The 22,842-nt window shown below is 54.7% G+C and overlaps 1 protein-coding gene across 5 annotated transcripts in view; it reads right to left on the bottom strand.

The window, feature by feature from the left end:
- Nucleotides 1-10,139, bottom strand: part of LOC119974535 (urokinase plasminogen activator surface receptor-like) — a 111,604-nt gene extending 101,465 nt beyond the window's left edge. For 2 of the 5 annotated variants that reach the window (XM_038813508.1, XM_038813506.1), the window contains exons 1-2: nt 9,881-10,133; nt 4,852-4,968 (exon numbers count right to left, since the gene is read on the bottom strand). In XM_038813508.1, the coding sequence (XP_038669436.1) occupies nt 4,852-4,968; nt 9,881-9,944 (181 nt within the window). In that variant the 5' untranslated portion in view covers nt 9,945-10,133. Of the gene's footprint in view, nt 1-4,851; nt 4,969-9,880 lie in introns of all 5 variants that reach the window. The other 3 variants (XM_038813510.1, XM_038813509.1, XM_038813511.1) reach the window with 3 other exon arrangements.
- Nucleotides 10,140-22,842: the final 12,703 nt, after the last annotated feature.

The following is a 22,842-nucleotide window of genomic DNA, read 5'->3' as shown; positions in this document are numbered from 1 at the left end:
ATTGCGGAGTATTCCACTTTGTCTATCCCTGGAAGCACCGTTTTCCCCACCACATAGAAGTCAATTCTCGTGAACACGTTGTGTACTGGGGAGAAGAAGGAGAATTCTTTCTCCCCCGGGTGGGCGAACCTCCAGGGGTCCACAGCTCCCATCTGCTCCATAAAGTGACTGAGCTCCCTTGCCATGTTTGAGGTTTTCTCTGTTTTGGGGTTTGATCTGTCCGTCTTTGGGTCCTGTACACAGTTGAAGTCCCCCCCCATGATTAGTCGATGTGTCGCTATGTCCGGGATTTCTGCCATGGTCTTTTGGATGAAGCTCGTGTCATCCCAGTTGGGCGCGTACACGCTGACGAGGACTACCGGCGCCCCATCCAGGGCCCCGCTGACCATGACATACCGCCCCCCTGGGTCCGTAACCGTCTTTGTCGCCCTAAACATTGTCCTCTTGCCGATCAGTATCGCCACCCCCCTGGCCCTTGTACCATAGCAGGAATGGTAGGTTTGTCCCACCCAACCCTTTCTTACCCGCAGTTGGTCCTGCTCCCTCAGGTGCGTCTCTTGGAGGAAGACTATGTCGGCCCTCGTGTTTCTGAGGTGGGTCAGGACTCCAGAACTCTTCACTGGGCCGTTAAGTCCCCTTACGTTCCAGGTGACTATCCTGGTGGGGGGCTTCTGCCCCCTCGTTTCCTGTGGGATTAACCATGTTTGTCTGGTGGATGAGCCCCTGCCCTCCGGGGTTTCCCTTTGTTAGGGGGCCGTCCAGGATGGCCGCTACCACTGCTCTCCCCATTCGGTCGGGTCTCTGCGCTCCGGGGTTTCCCCTTGTCCTGGGGGCACCCGCCATGGCCGTACACGGTGTGTCCACCACGCGGGTAGTCCCTTGCACTCTGGGGGGCCCCTTTGCCCACAGACCGTACTGGGTGGGTGCTTGCAGCGGTTCCTTGTTCCAAGCCCTTGGTTGTGGTACTTTGTAGCCCTGTTCCTTTTCTGGCCTCTTTTGTCCCTTTGTCCCTACCTTTCCCCTCCCTGGTCTCTCCCTCCCTGTGTGCCCCCCCCCCCCCCAGTCTCTCCCTCTACCCTCCTCCCCTGTATACCCCTCCTTTGCCCCTCTATACCCTATTCCTGTCCCCGTTTGCTCTTCCGACTTTGATGGGTGATCCCCCCCCCTCCCCTGCCTGGCGCCTTCCCCTCTGTTGGGGGTGCGCTGCGGCCCTGCTTTGTTGCGTGCCCCCGGCGCTAGCTTTCCTGCTATTACGGTGGCTCCCCTATCGGAGGTTGTTGTCTCGCTTCTCCTCTACCTGGCCTCTACGGTTTTCTGCCCGCTCTGCCCCCATCCTACCCATTGGCGTGCCGTTGCTCCTTGCCAGGGGCCCCTCGTCCCTACCTCCCCTGCTGTTCTTCCAGCCCGTGCTCCTCGACGAACCTATTCGCCTCAGCAGGGGCTGTAAAGAAATATTCCTTGTTTTGGTATGTGACCCAGAGTTTCGCTGGGTACAGCATACCAAAACGCACTTTGCTCCTGTAGAGAGCAGCTTTCGCTCTGTTAAACTCAGCCCGTTTCTTAGATATATCCACTCCAAGATCTTCATATATTCAGATGGTGTGCCCTTCCCATTTGCAGGCTCTATTTTCCTTGGCCCAGCGCAGGATTGTCTCCCTATCCCGGTACCGGTGCAGTTTGGCTATGATTGCTCTCGGTTGTTCCCCTGCCTTGGGCTTCGGGCGCAGCGACTGATGTGCTCTGTCCAAATCCGGTGGGGTGGGGAAAGCTTTCCTCCCCACTAAGTTTCCCAGCATTGCAGCTACGTATGCTGTGAGTTTTCCACCCTTGGTCCCCTCTGGCAGGCCCACTATCCTAACATTTTGACTTCTCAAGCTGTTTTCTTGGTCTTCTACCCTGCCCTTCAGGCTCCCCTGTGTTGCGCCCAGTCTCGCCACTTCCCTCTCCAGGGCCGTGACCCGGTCGCTCATGTCTGTCACTGCTTTCTCCAACTCCTTAATGGTTGCCTCATGGGCTTCCAGTCTCCCCCCTTGAGCTTCCAGTTTCTTCCCTTGAGCTTCCAGTTTCTTTCCCTTGGGCATCCACTTTCTCCTCCAATCTGGTCAGAGCCTGCTACACCCCTGACATGGCCCTGGCCACTGCTGCCTGTGCTGCGGCCTCTGCGTCTGCTTTCAACTCTGCCTTGATTGCCTGCAGCTGCTCCCTCACCACCTCAGTAAAGGCTTCCTTCCAATTCACGCCCCCCTCTAACCCCAGGGGAGAGGGCACCTGTCTGTCCGGCTCTTTTTGATGCGGCGATACATCCGTCCCGCCGCTTTCGTGTGCTAATCCACTCGCGTGAGTTGGCTTGCCCTTTGTCCCGTCTGCTTTTGGTGCCCCCTTCCCTTGGCCGTTTTTTTCTCCCCCTTCCCTTTCATCTTTTCTTCTCCCCTTGTTTTTCTTTCCCCCTTTTTTCGTGCCCGATTTTTATTTTATTTATCTGTTTATTAATTATTTTCTCCCCCCCCCCCCCCATTTATGCAACTCCCCTCAGGTGGGCTTACTTTGAAGGGAGTGGGTGTAGAAAGAGAGAAAATAATATGTATATCCCTCCCCCTTTCTCTTCAACAGTGTTCTTTTTAAAATAAAAGTCCTCTTCTTTTTTTTCCCCCACTTTCCCCCTTCCTCTCTCACGCATGAGAGAGAGAGAGAGAGAGAGAGAGGATTTGTCCAGTCCTTCGTTCTTGCCACGTGGTGGTCTCTGTCGGTTTGGGGGGGGGGGGGGTGTGTGGAGACTCCGCTCCAGGCCTGTTTGAGGGGGGGGGGGAGACGCCGCTCCGCTCCGGGCCTGTTGGGGGGGGGGGACGCCGCTCCGGGTCTGTTGGGGGGGGAGGGGAGACGCCGCTCCGCTCCGGGCCTGTTGGGGGGTGGGGGGAGACGCGCTCCGCTCCAGGCCTGTTGGGGGGGGGGGGGGCGGAGACGCCGCTCCGCTCCGGGCCTGTTAGGGGGGGGGGGGTGGGGGGAGACGCCGCTCCACTCCGGGCCTGTTGGGGGGGGGGGGGGGGAGACGCCGCTCCGCTCCGGGCCTGTTGGGGGGGGGGGTGGGGGGAGACGCCGCTCCGCTCCGGGCCTGTTAGGGGTGGGGGGAGACGCCGCTCCAGGCCTGTTGGGGGCGGGGGGGGAGACGCCGCTCCACTCCGGGCCTGTTGGGGGGGGGGGGTGGGGGGAGACGCCGCTCCACTCCGAGCCTGTTGGTGGGGGGGAGACGCCGCTCCGGGGCTGTTGGGGGGGGGGGGGAGGAGAGACGCCGCTCCGCTCCGGGCCTGTTGGGGGGTGGGGGTGGGGGAGACGCCGCTCCGCTCCGGGCCTGTTGGGGGTGGGGGGAGACGCCGCTCCAGGCCTGTTGGGGGGGGGGGGGGGACGCCGCTCCACTCCGGGCCTGTTGGGGGGAGACGCCGCTCCACTCCGGGCCTGTTGGGGGGGGGGGGAGACGCCGCTCCGGGTCTGTTGGGGGGGGAGGGGAGACGCCGCACCGCTCCGGGCCTGTTGGGGGGGGGGGGGGGGGGGGAGACGCCGCTCCGCTCCGGGCCTGTTGTGGTGGGGGGAGACGCCGCTCCGGGCCTGTTGGGGGGGGGGGTTAGACGCCGCTCCACTCTGTTCCGGGCCTGTTGGGGGGGGGGGAGACACCGCTCCGCTCTGGGGGGGGGGGGGACGCCACTCCACTCCGGGCCTGTTGGGGGGGGGGTGGGGGGAGACGGCGCTCCGCTCCGGGCCTGTTGCGGGGGGGAGAGACGCCTCTCCGGGCCTGTTGGGGGTGGGGGGGGAGACGCCGCTCCACTCCGCACCGGGCCTGTTGGGGGGGGGGGAGACGCCGCTCCGCTCTGGGGGGGGGGGGGGTGTAGTCTCCGCTCCGGGCCTGGGGGGGGGGGGGGGGGTAGTCTCCGCTCCGCTCCGGCCCTTGGGGGGGGGGGGTGTAGACGCAACGCCGCTCCGCTCCGGCCCTGGGGGGGGGGGGTGTAGACGCGATGCCGCTCCGCTCCGGCCCTGGGGGGGGGGGGGTGTAGACGCGATGCCGCTCCGCTCCGGCCCTGGGGGGGGGGGGGGGTGTAGATGCGACGCCGCTCCGCTCCGGCCCTTGGGGGGGGGTGTAGACGCCGCTCCGCTCCGGCCCTTGGGGGGGGGGGGGGTGTAGGCGCCGCTCCGGCCCTTGGGGGGGGGGGTGTAGACGCCGCTCCGCTCTGGCCCTGGGGTGGGGGTGTGGACCTGCCGCCGCTTGGGCCTCTCCTGCTGCTGCCGCCGCTGCCAAGGATCCTTCGATGACCGGTTTGTTGGGGGGAGGGGGGGGGGGGGCTGCACGGCCTTTCCCTTCCCTTCCTTGTTCTCCACCGCTACGGGAGCCCCTCTCCTTGCAACCGCTCCGCTTGCTGACCAGAAGTCCTCTCCCAACTGGACCACTTTTAACCTTAAGCAATCAATGCAGCCAGGATTGCTGACGGGAGATGTCAGAACAGGTCACATGACTCCCTTCATTTCACCTTGTTTTAAAGACACAGCCCCAAAACTTAATAATCTTATAAATCTCTTTGTAAGAGAGAAAATGGAAAGGAGATAAAGAAAGCGAGAGTGAGCAAGAGCAAAGGGAAGAGAGAAAGATAAAAAAAGGTCAGAAAAAGGGCAAGAGAGAAAGGAAGATATGGTAAGCACGGCCACATGAGGAAGAGGGAAAGAATGAAGAGAGGAAGAGAAGGGAAAAAAACAGAGACAGAAAGAGAGGGAGACTGAATGAAGAGAAATAGAGAAAGGGAGAGATAAGGAAGGAATGAGAGAGAGGGATAAAACAAATGATGAACAAAATCAAAGAGAAAATATTACCATTAATTTTTGTGTTCGAAGTGGTCTTGCAGACGGTGGTTCCTGACTTGCAAGTTGATGATTTGAATGTGCAGGTACCAGACATCCCTGAACATTGGTTACAGGTTAAAGGTTGCACTGAGGGGGGAGAAAAAAGGACCAAATGAGTGGCATTAACAATTCACAGCTAAAGATAATAATTCAGTGCAGCCCCTCTGCCCAATCAGCTCGACCACATACAGAGAAACTTTAAAGACCGCCTCGGGCTGATTCTCCCCTCAAAGCCACTCACCAGCCACCATATAGCAAACAGGAGAAGGCCATTCAACCCACCCAGTCCCTGCCAGCTCTGTGCAGAATAACCATGTCAGTCCTGCACTCTATCCTTGCACCCTTACAAGTTTACTCCCTTCAAGTTTCCATCCATTTTCAATTTGAGTTTCTGTTTTTTTTCTATTTCCCCTCTCATGGACAGTGAGTTCTAAGTCACTTTGGCAAAACATTTTTCCTCCCATCCCCCCCTCCTTCCTCCCCGCATCTCTTGCCCAAAACCCTAAATCTGTACCCCCATATTCCTATACTTTCAGTTCATGGAAGCAGCATTTATTTGTCTGACCTTTTCTAAACCTGTCGTCATCTTGTCCACCTCCATCCGATCTTGCCTCAATCTCCTACGCTCCAAGGAGAACAACCTTGGTTTCTCCAATCTACCCTTGTTGCTAAAATCTCTCATCCCTGGAACCCTTCTGGTGAACCTGCACATACCATCACATCTCCTCTGACCTGAGGTGACCAGAACTGGATTCAAGTCTCTAGTATGGTGGATGTAGGAGTTTCAGATATTGGATTATATGTATTTGGTGCAGTAAAGGTTAAAAGCCTGGGTTAATGTGTGCGTGACTGCTGCAGTCATGTGTTTAACAATCCTGGTTTGAAAGGCAGCAGACACATTTTGGAAACAGAGGTACAATTAAAGGATCACAAAAGTAAGTTCATAATTCATTCCAGCCAAGGATATTGTTTGCTGAAGTTGGATTAATGGAATTTTGTTTATATACTCCCCCCCGGAGGAGTAAAAAATTAGAGACATAGGGTGGGATTCTCCGTCCCGCCGTATCAGATTTCTGGTGCAGTCCCCCCCCCCCCCCTCCCCCGCCCCCGGGATTCTCTGTCATGCCAGCCGGCCATTGGGGTTTCCCATTGTGGCCACCAGGAAATCCCCGGGTTGCCAGCACAACGGAGAATCCCGATAGCGGAGAATCCAGGCCATTGTGTTTAGTTTTAGTAAGATGGTGTAGTTAATGGGAGGAACCAGTGGTTGCAGTTTTAAAAATTCAGTTTTAGATTGGGACATGGACAAGAATCTGTGCTCTTAGTACTGTTCAGTTAAAGATCTGTCTGTGAGCAGACTAGCAGTTTCTGGAGAAACAGTCAGTTAAAGATTTGACTGAGGACAGACTGGCAGCTTTTCTCAAAGTAATTTTGTTAAAAAGATTCCTGTGAATAGAACGGTAGTTTCTGGAAAGGCTGGCAGTAGTTTGAGATAGGTAAGAATCTGTAAGCTAATTCCTGGAGGATCTCTCTCTCAAAGTGGTTTATCCAAGACATCACTTTACAGCAAGTCGTCCTGGGTTGATTAATTGTATTTAAATATGGATTTTGACCCGAGATGGGTTTTGCTTGAGCGGAGATAACAGATAGCAGTTTGGAATGTTCCATTGTCATTGTTTAGCATTGTTTAACTGGTAATTGAATGCTATTTATCTTTATAGTGTTAAATTTAGCAATATTGTGTTGGCAATGAAGTTTGTTTTGACATATTTTTAAAATAATTTAGAGTAGCCAATTCCTTTTTCCAATTAAGGGTCCATTTGGAGTGGTCAATCCTCCTACCCTGCACATCTTTTTGTGCTATGGTGGTGATACCCACGCAGACACGGGAAGAACGTGCAAACTCCACATGGACACTGACCCGGGGCCAGGATCAAACCCAGGTCCTCGATGCCGTGATGCAGCAGTGTTAACCACTGCACCACCTTGCTGTCCCAAGTTTGTTTCAATATACCATATCCCTACTTGTGCGTTGAATAACTCTTGGAGTGAAGTGTCCTTTCCTCACAGTCTTACAACTTAATTTAAATATTGGGGCTTCTGTCCTGTATCCTAGCAACTGTTAGGGTCTGGTCTGGGAACGTGAGACTATTTGTGGCCTGACCAGAGCTTCAGAAAAGTGCAGGATAAATTGTCTGCTTTTGTAGCCTCCTCCTACCTACAATTTCACTCAAGGACTCGGTAGAACTCAAGTCTGTCCAACAGAGGAACATGATCGACTGGAAAATCTCAGGTAGCCCACACAGCCCAAGAGCAGAGATGGAAGATATTAGTGCTGGAGGAGTTGTGGCATTGACACCACGTTGCAGGTTCGCTGCTGGAGAGAGCAAATTCAGTGATGGGCACTCTCCTCAGCTGTTGTGCCTACCCCTCCTCACTGACCAATACAGCAGACTCAGTATGGTGGCCACGATAAAAACTTGCATTCATATATTGGATCAAAAATGACCAAAGATGCTTATGGTGAACAACGAGCTAAGTAAAGAGATAAATACACTTGACAGAAAAAGAAACAGAAATGCAGCATATTTCTTAAATGGAGAGAGACAATGGATGCTGCAGTACAAAGAGACCTGGGTGACCCAGAGGATTGAAGGTCAGCAAATGTTTAAAATTTTAAAAGGGTGCAATGGATAGGCCAGTAAACTATGGGCCGGTCAGTCTGACTTCGATGGTGGGAAAATTATTGGAAACAATTCGAAGAGACAGGATAAACTGTCACTTGGAAAGGCACAGATTGATCAGGGATAGTTACTATGGTTTTCTGATTGGAAGATCATAGAATCCCTACAGAATGCATAGAATCCATATAGCGCAGAAGCAAGCCATTCTGACACATTGACTCTGTGCTGACCCACCAAAAGAGCAACCGCCCTCGGCCCAAGCCCCCGCCCTATCCCCATAATCCCCAGTAACCTTTGGGCACTAAGGGGCAATTTATCATGGCCAATCCACCTAACCTGCACATTATGGACTGTGGGAGGAAACCGGAACACCCGGAGGAAACCCATGCAGACACCAGGTAGACGTGCAAACTTTACACAGTCACCCAAGGCCGGAATTGAACCCCGGTCCCTGGCGGTATGAGGCAGCTGTGCTAACCACCGTGCCACCCTTACTAACTTAACTGTCTTACTAACTTAACAAATTTGAGGAAGTAGCCAGGAGGATTGATGAGAATGATGTGGTGGAAGTCATCGACATAGGGCTGGTTTAGCACACTGGGCTAAATCGCTGGCTTTTAAAGCAGACCAAGGCAGGCCAGCAGCACGGTTCAATTCCCGTACCAGCCTCCCCGAACAGGCGCCGGAATGTGGCGACTAGGGGCTTTTCACAGTAACTTCATTGAAGCCGACTTGTGACAATAAGCAATTTTCATTTCATTTCAGTCAGGCACCTGGCAGGTTCCCACATGACAGACTGGTAGGAAAAGTGAGATCTCGTGGGCTACAGGTTGGTGGCAGGTTGGCTCCAAAATTGACGAAGCGACAGGAAACAACGGGTAATGGTGTTGGATGGTTTTGGGAATGGAAAAAGAATTTCCAGCTGGTGTTCCACAGGGTTCAGTCTTGGGGTCCTTGCTATTAGTTGTAGATGTCAATGATTTAGACTTAAACCAGGGTGGCTTTATCAGAAAATTTGCAGAAGACACCAGAATTGGTGATGTGGTTGATAGTGAAGAGGATAGCTATTGACTCCAAAATGACACCAATAGTTTGGCTGAGTGGGCAGAAAAGTAGCAAATCGTATTCAATTGGGAAAAGTGAAAGGCAATGGGTGGGATTCTCCGGTCTCCGATGCTGAAATCACGTTCGCCGATCGGCCCGAGAATCCGCATTTGCGCTGACATCGGGGACGGCGTCGCTTTTGCGATGCTCCGCCCCCTCAAGTCCACTGTCGGGGCGGCTTCAGGACGTCATCAGAGGCCCACGCCCGATGCTCCGTCCCCCGATGGGCCAGGTTCCCGAGGACGTGGAACACTTACCCTTTTTGTTTTCAGGAATCCGGTGTAGCAGCTGCGGACTGAGTCCAGCACCACCACAGTCGGGTGGGAGTCGTTCTTCGGGCAGGGGGGACTTTGGTGGGGACTGGGGGCACTGGTGGGGGGTGGTCCGGGGATGGCGAGCCTGGACAAAGGGGAGCAGTTTTTGGCAGGCCCGGTCCACGCGTGGCCAGTGCCATGTTGCACGGCCGCTGCAAGCCGACCCCATGCCCGGCAACGGACTCAGCAATTCTCCGGCCATATCCGCAGCTAAAGCCGGGGGCTCTACGCTGTGTGCCTGCTAGCCCCCCACCAGACGGCGGATCGGTGCAGCTTTTGTGTGCGTAAAAGGCCACTGTACCCACGCCGGCGTCAGCAATTACTCTTCAAATTGGAGAATCCAGCACAATGCATTTGGAGAGGGCAAAGCAAGCAAGGAAATACTCAATAAATGGGAAGACATTGAGAGGGGGTGGGGAGGAGGTGCTAGATCTTGGAGTTCATGTCCACAAAGGTGGTCAAGAAAGGAGTATCGACAGGGTGAGAGGGGATGGTGCTGGTAGAAGGATCCTGTGAAGCACAGACACCGCACCAGGTAGATGGGCCTGTTCCCCCACCCCCATCTGTGCTGTCACATTTTCAAAGTTGTGGATTTCTAAAATGCTTCTCGCCGCCCCATGACTTCCAGAAGCTCTTCTAGACAGACCAGGAAGTAACTTTGAGGTCTGCTCAACTGTTGTACTTTCCGAAACGGCAGCTACCAACTTCTGCACAGCAAGAGACCACAAGGAGCAACGCAATCAAATGCAGGCACCGTGTGGCCCTGCTTTGAGCGGTTCGTACTGCGTGGGTCCGAGACCCCGGGAAATAATTTTGCTGCAATGTCAGGCAAATGTTGTTGGACATTTATCCAGATATACTGACATTCAACATGGAATATAAAAAGGACAAACATACCTTCATGCAGCACTGAACAGAGGACAAAGCCTGAGTAGAATATGTTCAAGTATCTTCTCCACATACTTGTTGCTCGATCAGGGCAACGTTTACTGTGTTTCAGGCGTTTCCTGGCAATGATAGACCGCCCTCAAATTGCCAACAAAGTAATGACACACCGCAGTTCCCTTTAATCTATCAGCTCTGCTGCTCAAGCTGCTCTGTCAGTGCACATTAACCCATTGGGTAAGTTTTACACTGAACCTTGCAGGTTTTATTATCAAAAGGTCGACTCTGCTCTGCGTAAGGCTGAAAGATGATGATTCAGCTGGAGGCAGGAATCTCTTATCGTAACATCCCCCTACCAGCAGACACCTTTGTGTTAACTGATGGGAAGTGTGTGTGTTCACTGACTGGAGGAGTGAGTGAGTGTGTGTTCACTGCCTGGGTGTGTGTGTGTGTGTTCAATGACTGGGGAATGTGAGTGTGTGTGTTCACTGACTGGGATTCTGAGTGTTCACTGACTGGGACAGTGTGAATGTATGTTCACCTGGGAGGGTGATTCTGTGTGTTCCCTGGGAAGTGTTGTGTGCGTTCACTGACTGGGTAGTGTAACTGTGTGTGTTCATTGACCGGGGAGTGAGTGCGTGTGTTCACTGACTGACGAGTTACTGTGTGTGTGTTGACTAACTGGGTAGTGTAACGGTGCATGTCCACTGACTGGTTATGTGACTGTGTGTGTTCACTGATTGGGTATGTAATTGTGTGTTCACTGACTGGAGAGTGAGTGTGTGTGTTGACTGACTGGGGAGTGAGTGTGGACATTCACTAACTGGGGAATTAATGTGTGTTCACTGACTGGGTAGTTTGGCTGTGTGTTCACTGACTGGGAGAGTGTGAGTGAGTGTGTGTTCACTGACTGGGAGAGTGTGAGTGAGTGTGTGTTCACTGACTGGGAGAATGAGTGTGTGTGTGTTCACTGACTGAGAGAGTGAGTGTGTGTGTGTTCACGGACTAGGGTGTGTGCTTCAGGCATTTCCTGGCTGATGTACCATTAATCCACTGCTAGACGATGAGAGTGAGAGAACATAGGCTTTATTCCACGAGAACTTGCCTGCCTGAGATCGCTGTAACAACTGAGCGCCGTCCCCAGGCGGCTGGTCTATATACTGTCCAGGGGGGGAGGAGACAGAGGCGGAGCCCATCAGGGTTCCAGTACACTACATGGAAAAGGGATCAAATTACAATACTCTACAGACAACTTATTCTGGTGAATACATTCACCACATTCACCCCCCTGTTAAAAAAATGAAGTCCAGAGGTGGTGAAGTGGAGTCATCAAATGTTCAGTCTGTCTGGAGGCCGGACTGTTCTATTGGACCTCCTCAGCCCTGGTGGTGAGGCTGGTACTGCTGACGTGGTCGTTGACTCCGTGAGCCCGTCATCTGGAGCTTCGGTCCGACGTGTCAGCGACAGTTGAGGAGTGGGCATAGGCAGGGGGGTGATGGTTAGCAGTAAGGAGGAGGTGGATGGTGGCAGCATGGGCTCGGGACAGTACAGGTGCCCTCGGGGGGCGTAAAAGGTTGCGGGGGTGGTGGTATGCGGGGGGGGGGGGGGGGGAACGCGTTGACATGGGATCCAGCAGGGGCCAGGTCCCGAAGAGAGACCATATCTTGCCGTCCGCCTTGGTGCGCGACATAGGCATATTGGGGGTTGGCATGCAGCAGCTGGACCCTCTCGACCAGGGGGTCAGATTTATGGCTCCTCGTATGCTTCCGGAGAAGGACAGGTCCCGGAGTTGTCAGCCAGGATGGGAGCGAGTCCCCGGAGATGGACTTCCGAGGGAAGACAAACAAACGGTCGTGAGGAGTCTCGTTCGTGGCTGTGCAGAGGAGCGATCTAATGGAGTGGAGCGCGTCGGGGAGGACCTCCAGCTAGCGGGGAATTGGGAGACTTCTAGACCGAAGGGCAGGAATGGCAGCCTTCCACACCGTCGAGTTCCCCCTCTCCACCTGCCTGTTTCCTGCGGGTTTTAGCTCGTAGTCCTGCTCGTGGCGATGCCCTTACTGAGCAGGTACTGACACAGCTCATCGCTCATGAATGAGGTGCTCCAATCACTGTGGACATACGCAGGGAAACCGAACAGGGTGAAGATGCTGTGCAGGGCCTTTATAATGGTGGCCGAGGTCATGTCAGAACATGAGATAGCGAAGGGGAAGTGGGAGTATTCGTCGATGATGGTCAGGAAGTATATATTACGGTTGGTGGAAGGGAGGGGCCCTTTGAAGTCGACGCTGAGGCGCTCAAAGGGCCGGGAGGCCTTTACCATGTGCATCTTGTCTGGCCGGTAGAAGTGCGGCTTGCACTCCGCACAGACTTGGAAACCCTTGGTCATGGCCCTGACCTCATCGGTGGAGTAGGGCAGGTTGCGGGCTTTAATAAAGTGGATAAGCTGAGTGACCCCTGGGTGACAGAGGTCAATGTGGATAGCCCGAAGTCGGTCGTCTTGCGCGCTGATGCATGTGCCGTTGAACAGGGCATCTGGGGGCTCGCTAGGACAATACTTAATATCGTACATATAGGTGGAGAGTTCGATTCTCCACCTCAAGATTTCGTCATTTTTTATTTTGCGCCGTTGTGAGTTGTCGAACATAAAGGCAACCGACCGTTGGTCGGTGACGAGGGTGGACCTCCTACCGGCTGGGTAGTACCTCCAGTGCTGCACAGCTTCCACAATGGCTTGCGCCTCCTTCTCAACAGAGGAGTATTGAATCTCGGAGGCGTGGAGGGTTCTAGAGAAGAAGGCTACTGGCCTGCCCGGCTGGTTGAGGGTGGCGGCCGGGGCGATGTCTGACGCATCGCTCTCTAACTGGAAAAGGATGGACTCGTCCACCGCGTTCATCGCGGCTTTGGCAATATCGGCCTTGATGCAGCTGAAGGCCAAGCGGGCCTCAGCCGTCAGGGGGCATATAGTGGCTTTGATAAGTGGGCGGGCTTTGTCCACATAGTTCGGGACCCACTGGACATAGTAGGAAAAGAGCCCCAGGCAGCGTTTGAGGGCCTTGAGGCTGCGGGGAAAGGGGAGTTCTATGAGGTTGGGGTCGGGCCCCAGGACTCCGTTCTCCACGACATAGCCGAGGTTAGCTAGCCGGGTTGTGCGGAAAACGCACATCTCTTTGTTATATGTGAGGTTGAGGGGTTGGGCGGCCTGGAGGAACCTCCGGAGGGTGGCGTCGTGGTCCTGCTGATCATGGCCACAGGTGGTAATATCGTCCAAGTCCGGGTATGTAGCCCGCAACCCGTACTGGTCCACCATTCGGTCCATCGTTCTCTGAAAAACCAAGACCCCATTAGTGACACCGAAAGGGACCCTGAGGAAGTGGAAGAGTCGGCCGGCTGCCTCAAAAGCAGTGTAGTGGCGCTCTTCCGGGTGGATCGGGAGCTGGTGGTAGGCAGACTTCAGGTCGACCATGGAGAACACCCAGTACTGTGTGATCTGATTGACCATCTTCGCTATGCGGGGGAGGGGGTACGCATCAGGTTGCGTGAACCGGTTAATGGGCTGGCTGTAGTCCACAACCATCCGATTCTTTTCCCCGGTCCTGACAACCACCACTTGTGCCCTCCAGGGGCTGTTACTGGCCTTGATGACCCCTTCCCTCAAGAGTCGCTGGACCTCTGACTTGATGAAAGCCATGTCTTGCGAACTGTACCGCCTGGTCCTGGTGGTGACGGGCCTACAGTCGGGGGTGAGGTTCGCAAAGAGCAAAGGGGGGGCGACCTTAAGGGCCACGAGGCTACATACAGTGAGGGGGGGTAGGGGTCCGCCGGACTTTAGCATCAGGCTTCGGTGACAGCATTGGAAGTCGCCTCCAAGCAGTAGGGGTGCGCAGAGGTGAGGAAGGACATACAGTTTAAAATGGGCGTACTCAGCGCCCTGTATCACGAGGTTCACGACACAGTACCCCCAGATCAGTACCGAATGGGATCCGGAGGCAAGGGAGATTGTCTGGGACGCGGGGTAGAGGGAGCAGCACCTTACCATGTCCGGGTGGACAAAGCTCTCTGTGCTCGCGGAGTAGAAAAGACAGGGGCTCTCATGCCCATTGACCCGAGCAGCCATCATCAAGTTCTTCATGTGTTCTGGCCGCGACTGGTCGAGGGTGACTGCACCGACCTGCGGTTAGTTTGTGGTTAGTATGCGGGGTCATAAGATGGCAGCCCCCACGGGTTGCACGTGTCAGGCTGGGTCGGAGATGGCGACCAAGATGGCCAACCCCATCGGTCGCATGTGTTGGTTGGTGCTGAAGATGGCGGCCATTATGGCCGCCCCCACGGGTCGCACGTGTCGGGCCGGGTTAAAGATGGCGCCCCCTACGAGCTGCACGAGGCGGATGACGCATCTGAAGGGGGTGGTGCCGGCAGGCACGCAGCCACATTGTGGGGTCTGCGGGCCTGTGAGTCCATGGGTCAGGCCTGGTACACTTTTGACTTCAGGGCTTTGGATCGGGCCAGACAGACTCTGGTGAAATGTACCTTTTTGCCGCAGTCGCTGCATTTCGCGGTGCGGGCTGCGCAATGCTGCCGTGAGTGTTGGCCCTGACACAGTAGTAGCAAGGCGGTCCCCTGGGTGGAACGGGCAGCCGTGCAGCACAGCTCTGGGATGTAGTCATGTTTGGTGAAGGCCACGACTGTGGTGCCCACGAAGGGTTCGCTGGGTCTGCCGGGAACACGCTGAGGCTCTGGTCGGCCACTTCTAAGGAGGAGGCTAGCTTTACCATGTCCTGCAGGTCAGTGGCCCCGTTTTCCAGCAGTCGCCGCCTGACGTAGTTAGACCAGACCCCAGCCATGTAGGTGTCCCGGATCATCAGTTTCATGTGCTTGTCAGCCTTCACATCCTTGTAGTTGCAGCTGCGGGCGAGTAGGGTCAAGCTCTCCAGATACTCGTCCAGCGATTCCCCGGTGCGTTGTCGGCAGGTAGTGAGGAGGTGCCGCGCGAACACTTCGTTCACGGGCTTCATGAACTGTCTCTTTAGAGTTGCAACTGCCGCGTCGTACGTGGCTGCGTCCTGAATTTACCCGAGATTTGGTTGGTCACCCGGGCATGGAGGAGACGCAGCTTGAGGGCGTCGAGGGAGGCGTTGCAGAGGAGACGAGGTCGGCCTCAAAACAGCAGAGCCAGTGGGAGAAGATTTCCTTAGCTTCTGCAGCTTGTGCGTCGAGTTCCAATTTATCGGGCTTCAGAGCGGCTTCCACAGATCTGTCTTTGTGTAATAAATTGATGTACCATTAATCCACTGCTAGACGATGAGAGTGAGAGAACATAGGCTTTATTAGACAAGAACTTTCCTGCCTGAGATCGCTGTAACAACTGAGCGCCGCCCCTAGGCGGCTGGTCTATTAGACCACCCTCAAATTGCCAACAAAATGATGAAACACCGCAGTTCCCTTTAATCTACCAGCTCTGCTACTCAAGCTGCTCTGTCAGTGCACATTAACCCATTGCGTAAGTTTTGCAGTGAACCTTTCAGCTTTTTTACATCAAAAGCGCAATCGGATATCTGCTCTACATCAGGCTGAAAGATGATGGTTCAACTGGAGCCAGAATCTCTGATCCTAACACCCCGCCCACTCCCAGCAGACTGTGTTCACAGACTGGGAAGCGTGAGTGTGTGTTTTCACTGGAGAGTGTGTGTGCGTGTTCACTTACTGGGTGGGGGTGGGGGGGTGTAAGTGTGTGTGTTCACTGACTGGGGTGTATTTTTTTTAATAATCTTTATTGTCACAAGTAGGCTTACATTAACACTGCAATGAAGTTACTATGAAAATCCCTTAGTCGCCACATTCTGGTGCCTGTTCGGGAACACAGAAGGGAGAATTTAGAATGTCCAATTCACCGAACAGCACATTTTCCGGGACTTGTGGGAGGAAACTGGAGCATGTGGAGGAAACCCATGCAGATACAGGAAGAACGTAGTGGGCAGCATGGTAGCATGGTGGTTAGCATAAATGCTTCACAGCTCCAGGGTCCCAGGTTCGATTCCCGGCTGGGTCACTGTCTGTGCGGAGTCTGCACGTCCTCCCCGTGTCTGCGTGGGTTTCGCCCCCACACCAAATGTGCCAGAGTGTGGATTGACACGCTAAAATTGCCCTTATTGGAAAAAATATTGGCTATCTAAATTTAGAAAAAATTATAAAAACACGCGATGAAGTGATAGAATCCTTAGTCGTTCTGGGTGCCTGTTGGAACCATAATGGGAATTTAGAAGGGTGTCAATGTCACGAACAGCACATTTCGACGGGGAGGAACTGGGCATGTGAGGAACTCCAGATCAGAAGAACGTGCAGATTCCGAACAGACAGTAACCCATACCGAGAATCGAACTTGGAACCCTGGAGCTGTGAAGAAACAGTGCTAAACACTGTGCCACCTTGCTGCCCTGGGATGTGTGTGTGTGTTCACCGACTGGAATGCGAGTGTGTGTTCACTAACTGGGGGGGTGTGATTGTATGGTCACTGAATTAGAGGGGGGTGAGTGTGTGTGTGTTCATTGACTGGGGGGTATAAATGCGTGTTCACTGATTGGGGGGGGGTGTGAGTGTGTGTGTTCACTGACTGGGAATGTGAGTGTGTGTGTTCACTGATTGTGGGGGTGTGAATGTGTGTGTTCACCGATGGGGTGTGTGTTCACTGATGGGGGTGTGTGAGTGTGTGTGTTCACTGACTGTGGGAGTGCCAATGTGTGTGTTCACTGATGCGGGTGTGTGAGTGCGTGTGTTCACTGACGGGGGTGTGTGAGTGTGTGTTCACTGATTGGGGGTGTGAGTGTGTGTTCACTGACTGGGGAGTGTCAGTGTGTGTTTTCACTGACAGTGGAGTGTGCGTGTGGGTGTTCATTGACTAGTAAATATGAGTGTGTGTTTTCACTGACTGGGGGTGTGAATGTGTGTGTTCACTGATGGGTGTGTGTGTGAGTGTGTTCACTGACGGGGCTGTGTGAGTGTGTGTTCACTGACAGGGGAGTTGTGAGTGTGTGTGTTCACTGACTGGGGGTGTGAGTGTGTGTTCACTGACTGGGGAGTGTGAGTGTGTGTGTTCACTGACGGTGGAGTGTGCGTGTGGGTGTTCACTGACTAGGAAATATGAGTGTGGGGTATTCACTGACTGGGGGGTGTGAGTGTGCATGTTCACTGACTGGTGAGTGTGTGTTTTCACTGACGGTGGAGTGTGCGTGTGGGTGTTCACTGACTAGGAAATATGAGTGTGTGTTTTCACTGACTGGGGGGCGTGAGTGTGCATGTTCACTGTATGTGGAGTGTGAGTGTGAGTTTCACTGGCTTGGAAGTGTGAGTGTGTGGTAATTGACTGGGATTGTGATGTTCTGTTCACTGACAGGGGAATATGGGTGTGTGCGTTCACTGACTGTGTAGTGTGTGTGTGTGCCTCTGTACTGACTGAGTGTGTGTTCACTGACGGGGAGTGTGTGGATGTATGTTCACTGACTGGCATTCTAGGTGTGTGTTCACTGACTGGGGGAGTGTTAGTGTCTGTGTTCACTGACTAGGATTGTAAGTGCGTGTGTGGAAGAGAAATTTATGAGTTGCCAATTTAGAAGCATGGTGGGAAATGCTTGACTTTAGTTAACACTGCTTTTTAGCGAAAATGCTGAAACATTCTGGTCTTGGCCTTATTATGAAAACACATTGTCCTCCAAAAGATAACAAAATGTGTACTCGAGTTGTTTTTAGCCAAGGGCAAGAACATACGTACTACGTATTTCATCTTGCGTACTTTCCAAGGTCTATTTAATATAAACATGCATGTTTACTTCAAACTGTTATTTCAGATTATACAAAACATGCTGTCTTCAATCGAATCTCAGAGCGCAGTGCAATGGCTTTGCAGCTAAAACACTCTCTCTCCGCAAATATATTTGTGTAAATAAATTTCCTTAAATCGAAACTCGAGGAATTTGTCTTTATTATGATTTCCATGACAGCGAGCGTGCGTTCATTGACTGGGAATGTGAGCGTGTGTCTTCACTGACTGGGTAATGTGAGTGTGTGTTCACTGACTGGGGAAAGTGAGTGTGTGTGTTCACTTACTGGGGAATGTGCGAGTGTGTGTTCATTGACTGAGGAATGTGTGTTTTTTCACTGACTGGGAAGTGTGAGTGTGTGTTTTCACTGACTGGGGTATGTGAGTGTGTGTTCACTGACTGGGAGAGTGTTAGTCTATGTGTTCAGTACCTGGGGGATGTGAGTGTGTGTTCACTGACTATGTAGTGTGAGAGTGTGTCTTCACTGACAGAGTGTGAGTTCACTGACTGGGATTGTGAGTGTGTTCGTGTTCACTAACTGGGGAGTGTGAGCGTGTGTTTTCACTGACTGAGTGTGTGCATTCATTGACTGGGATTGTGAGTGTGTTCGTGTTCACTAACTGGGGAGTGTGAGCGTGTGTTTTCACTGACTGAGTGTGTGTATTGATTGACTGGGATTGTCAGTGTGTGTGTTCACTGACTGGGTAGTGAGAGTGTGTGTTTTCACTGACTGAGTGTGTGTGGTCACGGACTAGGGTGTGTGCTTCAGGCGTTTCCTGGCAATGATAAACCGCCCCCAAATTGCCAATAAAATGATGACACACCGCAGTTCCCTTTAATCTATAAGCTCTGCTACTCAAGCTGCTCTCACAGTGTACATCAACCCATTGGGTAAGTTTTGCACTGAACCTTGTGGGCGGGATTCTCCCATACCCGGTGGGGTGGGGGGTCCTGGCGGGAAGAAGTGGCGTGAACCACTCCGGCGCAGGGCGCCCCAAAGGTGCGGAATTTGGAGTGGTTGGCACCCCACCAGCTAGCGTGGAACGTCTTTGGTGCCACGCCAGCCGGCGCAGGCCCGCGCATGTGCGGGTCCGCGCATGCGCAGGAGCATCAGCTGCTGCTGATGTCATCCCCGCGCACGCCCGGGGGGGGTCACCTACGCGTCAGCCATGACGGAGGTTGACATGGCCAGAGCGTAGGAAAAGAATGCCCCCACGGCACAGGCCCGCCCGCGGATCGGTGGGCCCTGATCGCAGGCCAGGCCACCGTGGGGGCATCCCCCGGGGTCAGATTGCCCCCCCTCCCCCCAGGACACCGGAGCACGCCCGCGCCGCCAGGTCCCGCCGGTAAGGGACCTAGTCCAATTTACGCCGGCGGGACCAGCATAGAACAAGCGAGGCTTCGGCCCATCGCGGGCCGGAGAATCGCCGGAGGGGAGCCTGCCGACCGACCGCTGAATCTCCAGTGCCGGAGAATTCGGCGGCCGGCAGGGGCGCGATTCACACTGCCCCCCGGCGAATCTCCGACCCAGCGGGGGATCGGAAAATTCCGCCCCACAGGTTTCTTTTATCAAAAGGTCGACTCTCTGCTCTGCACAAGGCTGAATGATGATGGCCGGGATTCCCCCCTAAGCGGCGGAGCGGGCCTTACCGGTGCCGAGGAGTGGCGTGAACCACTCCGGCATCGGGCTGCCCGGAAGGTGCGGAATTCTCCGCACCTTCAGGGGCTAGGCCGGCACCGGCGGGTTTGGAGCCGCGACAACTGGCGCCGAATGGCCTCTGCCTGCTGCCGCGAATTGGCGCATGCGCGGGAGCGCCAGCGTGTACTGGCGTCATCCTAGCGTATGTGCAGGGGGGTTCTTCTCCACGCCATGGCGGAGGTTGACAGTGGCTGGCGTGGAGGGAAAGAGTGCTGCCACGGCACAGGCCCTCCCCCGGATCGGTGGGCTCCGATTGCGGGCCAGGCCACCGTGGGCCCTCCCCGGGGCCAGATGCCCCCCACCCGCCTCCCGAGGACTCCGCAGGCCGCCCGGAGAGCTAGTCCCGCCGGTACGGACCTGGTTTGATTTACGCCGGTGGGACCTGCTGAAAACGGACGTCCATTAGGCCCATCGTGGATCGGAGAATCGCCAACAGCCCCCGACCGGCGCAACACAATTCCCGCCTCCGCCGAAATACCGGCACCGGAGAAACTGGCAACCGGCGTCGGGGAGGTGGGGAGGGATTCACGCCACCCCTGGTGATTCTCCGGGCTGACGGGGGGTCAGAGATTCCCGCCCGATGGTTCAACTGGAGGCAGGAATCTCTGATCTTAACACCCCCCCTCGCAGCAGACACCTCTTTGTTCACTGATGGGAAGTGTGAGTGTGTGTGTGTGTGTGTTTACTGACTGGGAGTGAGTGTGTGTGTTCACTGATTGGGGGAGTGAGTGTGTGATGTGACCATCAATTCACTAGACACACGATTGGAAGTAAACAGTGGTTTTCATTGTCTTGCAACTAAGCCAGCCTGCGACCAGAGGAACTGAGAGCAGGCTTACGGCTGCAGTACTTGAAACTTCAGGTTAGTGGGAGGAGCCATGGGCGGAGCCATGGGCGGAGCCAAGGGTGGAGCCCAGTACAAACTCCTCATCTCCCCCTATGGGCAGAGCCGCGCAACGGCTCACATACAGAGCCCACAAGGACATAATACATGCAAGGCAATACAGTGTGAATTACGAGGCATACAATTCACCACATTCACCCCCTGTAAAAAAATCAAGTCCAGCGGGGGTGACGGGTCTACAAATTGAGCCAGTCCGGTGGCCGAGTCATCCTTTGGGATCGGCGGAGCACCGGGGTTGCAGCCTCTTCTGGTGGCTGGGTGGTGGCGGTCGGTGAGGGTACGATGGTGGACTCCAGGGGTGATTCGGTCCGAGATTCATATCTGACCGGTGCGACGGGCGACGGGGGGTGCAGGAAACCTAGAGGTGCGGGGACGCAGGGCGCGGAGGGCGTGGGGGGTTGGGTGGGGTGTAGCCTGGGGGGTACCTCAGCAGTAGTGGTGGTGGAGTTGGATCCTGCAGGCGCCAGGTCCCGGAGGGAAACAGTGTCCTGACGGCCGTCAGGGTATTCAATGAAAGCGTATTGGGGGTTGGAGTGGAGTAGGAGCACTCTTTCTACGAGCGGATCTGTTTTGTGTGCCCGGACGTGCTTCCGGAGGAGAACCGGGCCCGTTGTCCTCAACCAGGCAGGGAGCGAAATCCCCGTGGTAGTGTCCCCTAGAAAAAACAAATAGTAGTTCGTGAAGGGGTCTGGTTGGTGGCTGTACATAGGAGGGACCTAATAGCATGGAGCGCGTCGAGGAGGACTTCCTGCCAATGGGAGGTCGGGTGATTCCTGGACCGGAGGGTCAGTAGGACGGTCTTCCAGAACGTCGCATTGTCGCCCTCCACCTGCCCGTTCCCCCTGGGGTTGTAGCTGGTAGTCCTGCTCGAGGCGATGCCCTTGTCGCGCAGGTACTGACGCAGCTCGTCGCTCATGAATGACGAACCCCTGTCGCTGTGTATGTAGCTGGGGAAACCGAACAGAGTGACGACACTGTGCAGGGCTCTGATGACTGTGTGGGAGGTCATATTGGGGCACGGGATAGCAAACGGGAAGCGGGAGAACTCATCGTTGATGTTCAGAAAGTACACATTTCGATTGGTCGAGGGGAGTGGCCCTTTGAAATCGATGCTCAGGTGTTAAAAGGGCCGGGAAGCCTTTACCAGGTGGGCCTTGTCTGGTCTATAGAAGTGCGGTTTGCACTCTGCGCAGATCCCTGGTGATGGCTTTTACCTCCTCGGTGGAGAAAGGCAGATTTCGGGCTTTGACGTAGTGGGCCAGCCGGGTGACCCCCGGGTGGCAGAGGTCATTGTGAATAGCTTTCAGGCGGTCGTCTTGCGCGCTGGCGCACGTGCCGCGGGCAGGGCATCTGGGGGCTCGTTGAGCTTCCCTGATTGATACATAATATCGTAATTGTATGTGGAGAGTTCGATCCTCCACCGCAGGATTTTATCATTTTAAATTTGCCCTTTTGCACGTTCATGTCCGCGTCGAACATGAAGGCAACCGATCTTTGGTCGGTGATGAGGGTAAACCTCCTACCTGCGAGGTAGTGCCTCCAGTGTCGTTTGGCTTCCACAATGGCTTGGGCTTCTTTTTCGACCGAGGACTGTCGAAGTTCCGAAGCGGAGAGGGTTCGGGAGAAGAAGGCGACTGGTCTCTCTGCCTGATTCAGAGTGGCTGCGGGAGCAACCGCTGAGGCGGCGCTTTCCACCTGAAAGGGGACGGATTCATCCACCGCCCGCATGGCTGCTTTGGCCATGTCCTCCTTGATGCAGTTGAAGGCCTGGCGCGCCTCAGCTGACAGTGGAAAGAGGGTGGCCTTAAATAGTGGGCGGCTTTGTCCGCATACTGGGGGACCCACTGGGCGTAATAAAAGAAAAATCCCAGGCACCTCTTGAGGGCCCTGGGACAATGAAGGAGAGGGAGTTGGAGGAAGGGGCGCAGACGGTCCGGGTCGGGGCCAGGACTCCGTTTTCCACAACATAGCTGAGGATGGCTAGCCTGGTCGTGCGGAAAACGCATTTCTCCGTGTTATAAGTGAGGTTAAGTTTCTGGGCAGTTTGGAGAAATCGGTGGAGGTTGGCGTCGTGGTCCTGCTGATCATGGCCGCAGATCGTGATGTTGTCCAAGTACGGAAACGTGGCCGCAGCCCGTACTGGTCCACCATTCGGTCCATCGCTCATTGGAACACTGAGACCCCATTCGTGACGCCAAAGGGAATCCGGAGGTAATGGAAAAGGCGGCCATCTGCCTCGAACGCCGTGTAGTGGCGGTCCTCCGGGCGGATTGGGAGCTGGTGGTATGCAGACTTCAGATCCAATGTGGAGAAAATACGATACTGGGCGATCTGATTAACCATGTCTGCAATCCTGGGGAGGGGGTACGCATCGAGGAGCGTAAACCGATTAATGGTTTGGGTATAGTCCACTACCATTCGGAATATTTCCACGGTCTTGACGACCACCACCTGAGCTCTCTAGGGGCTGTTACTGGCCTCTATGACTCCCTCACGTAGGAGCCTATGGACTTCGGTTCTGATAAACACCCTGTCCTGCAGGCTGTACCGCCTTCTGCGA

This window comes from Scyliorhinus canicula, chromosome 12 (genome assembly GCF_902713615.1).
Source record: "Scyliorhinus canicula chromosome 12, sScyCan1.1, whole genome shotgun sequence".
NCBI lineage: Eukaryota > Metazoa > Chordata > Chondrichthyes > Carcharhiniformes > Scyliorhinidae > Scyliorhinus > Scyliorhinus canicula.
This window is presented reverse-complemented; position numbering and strand designations above follow the sequence as displayed.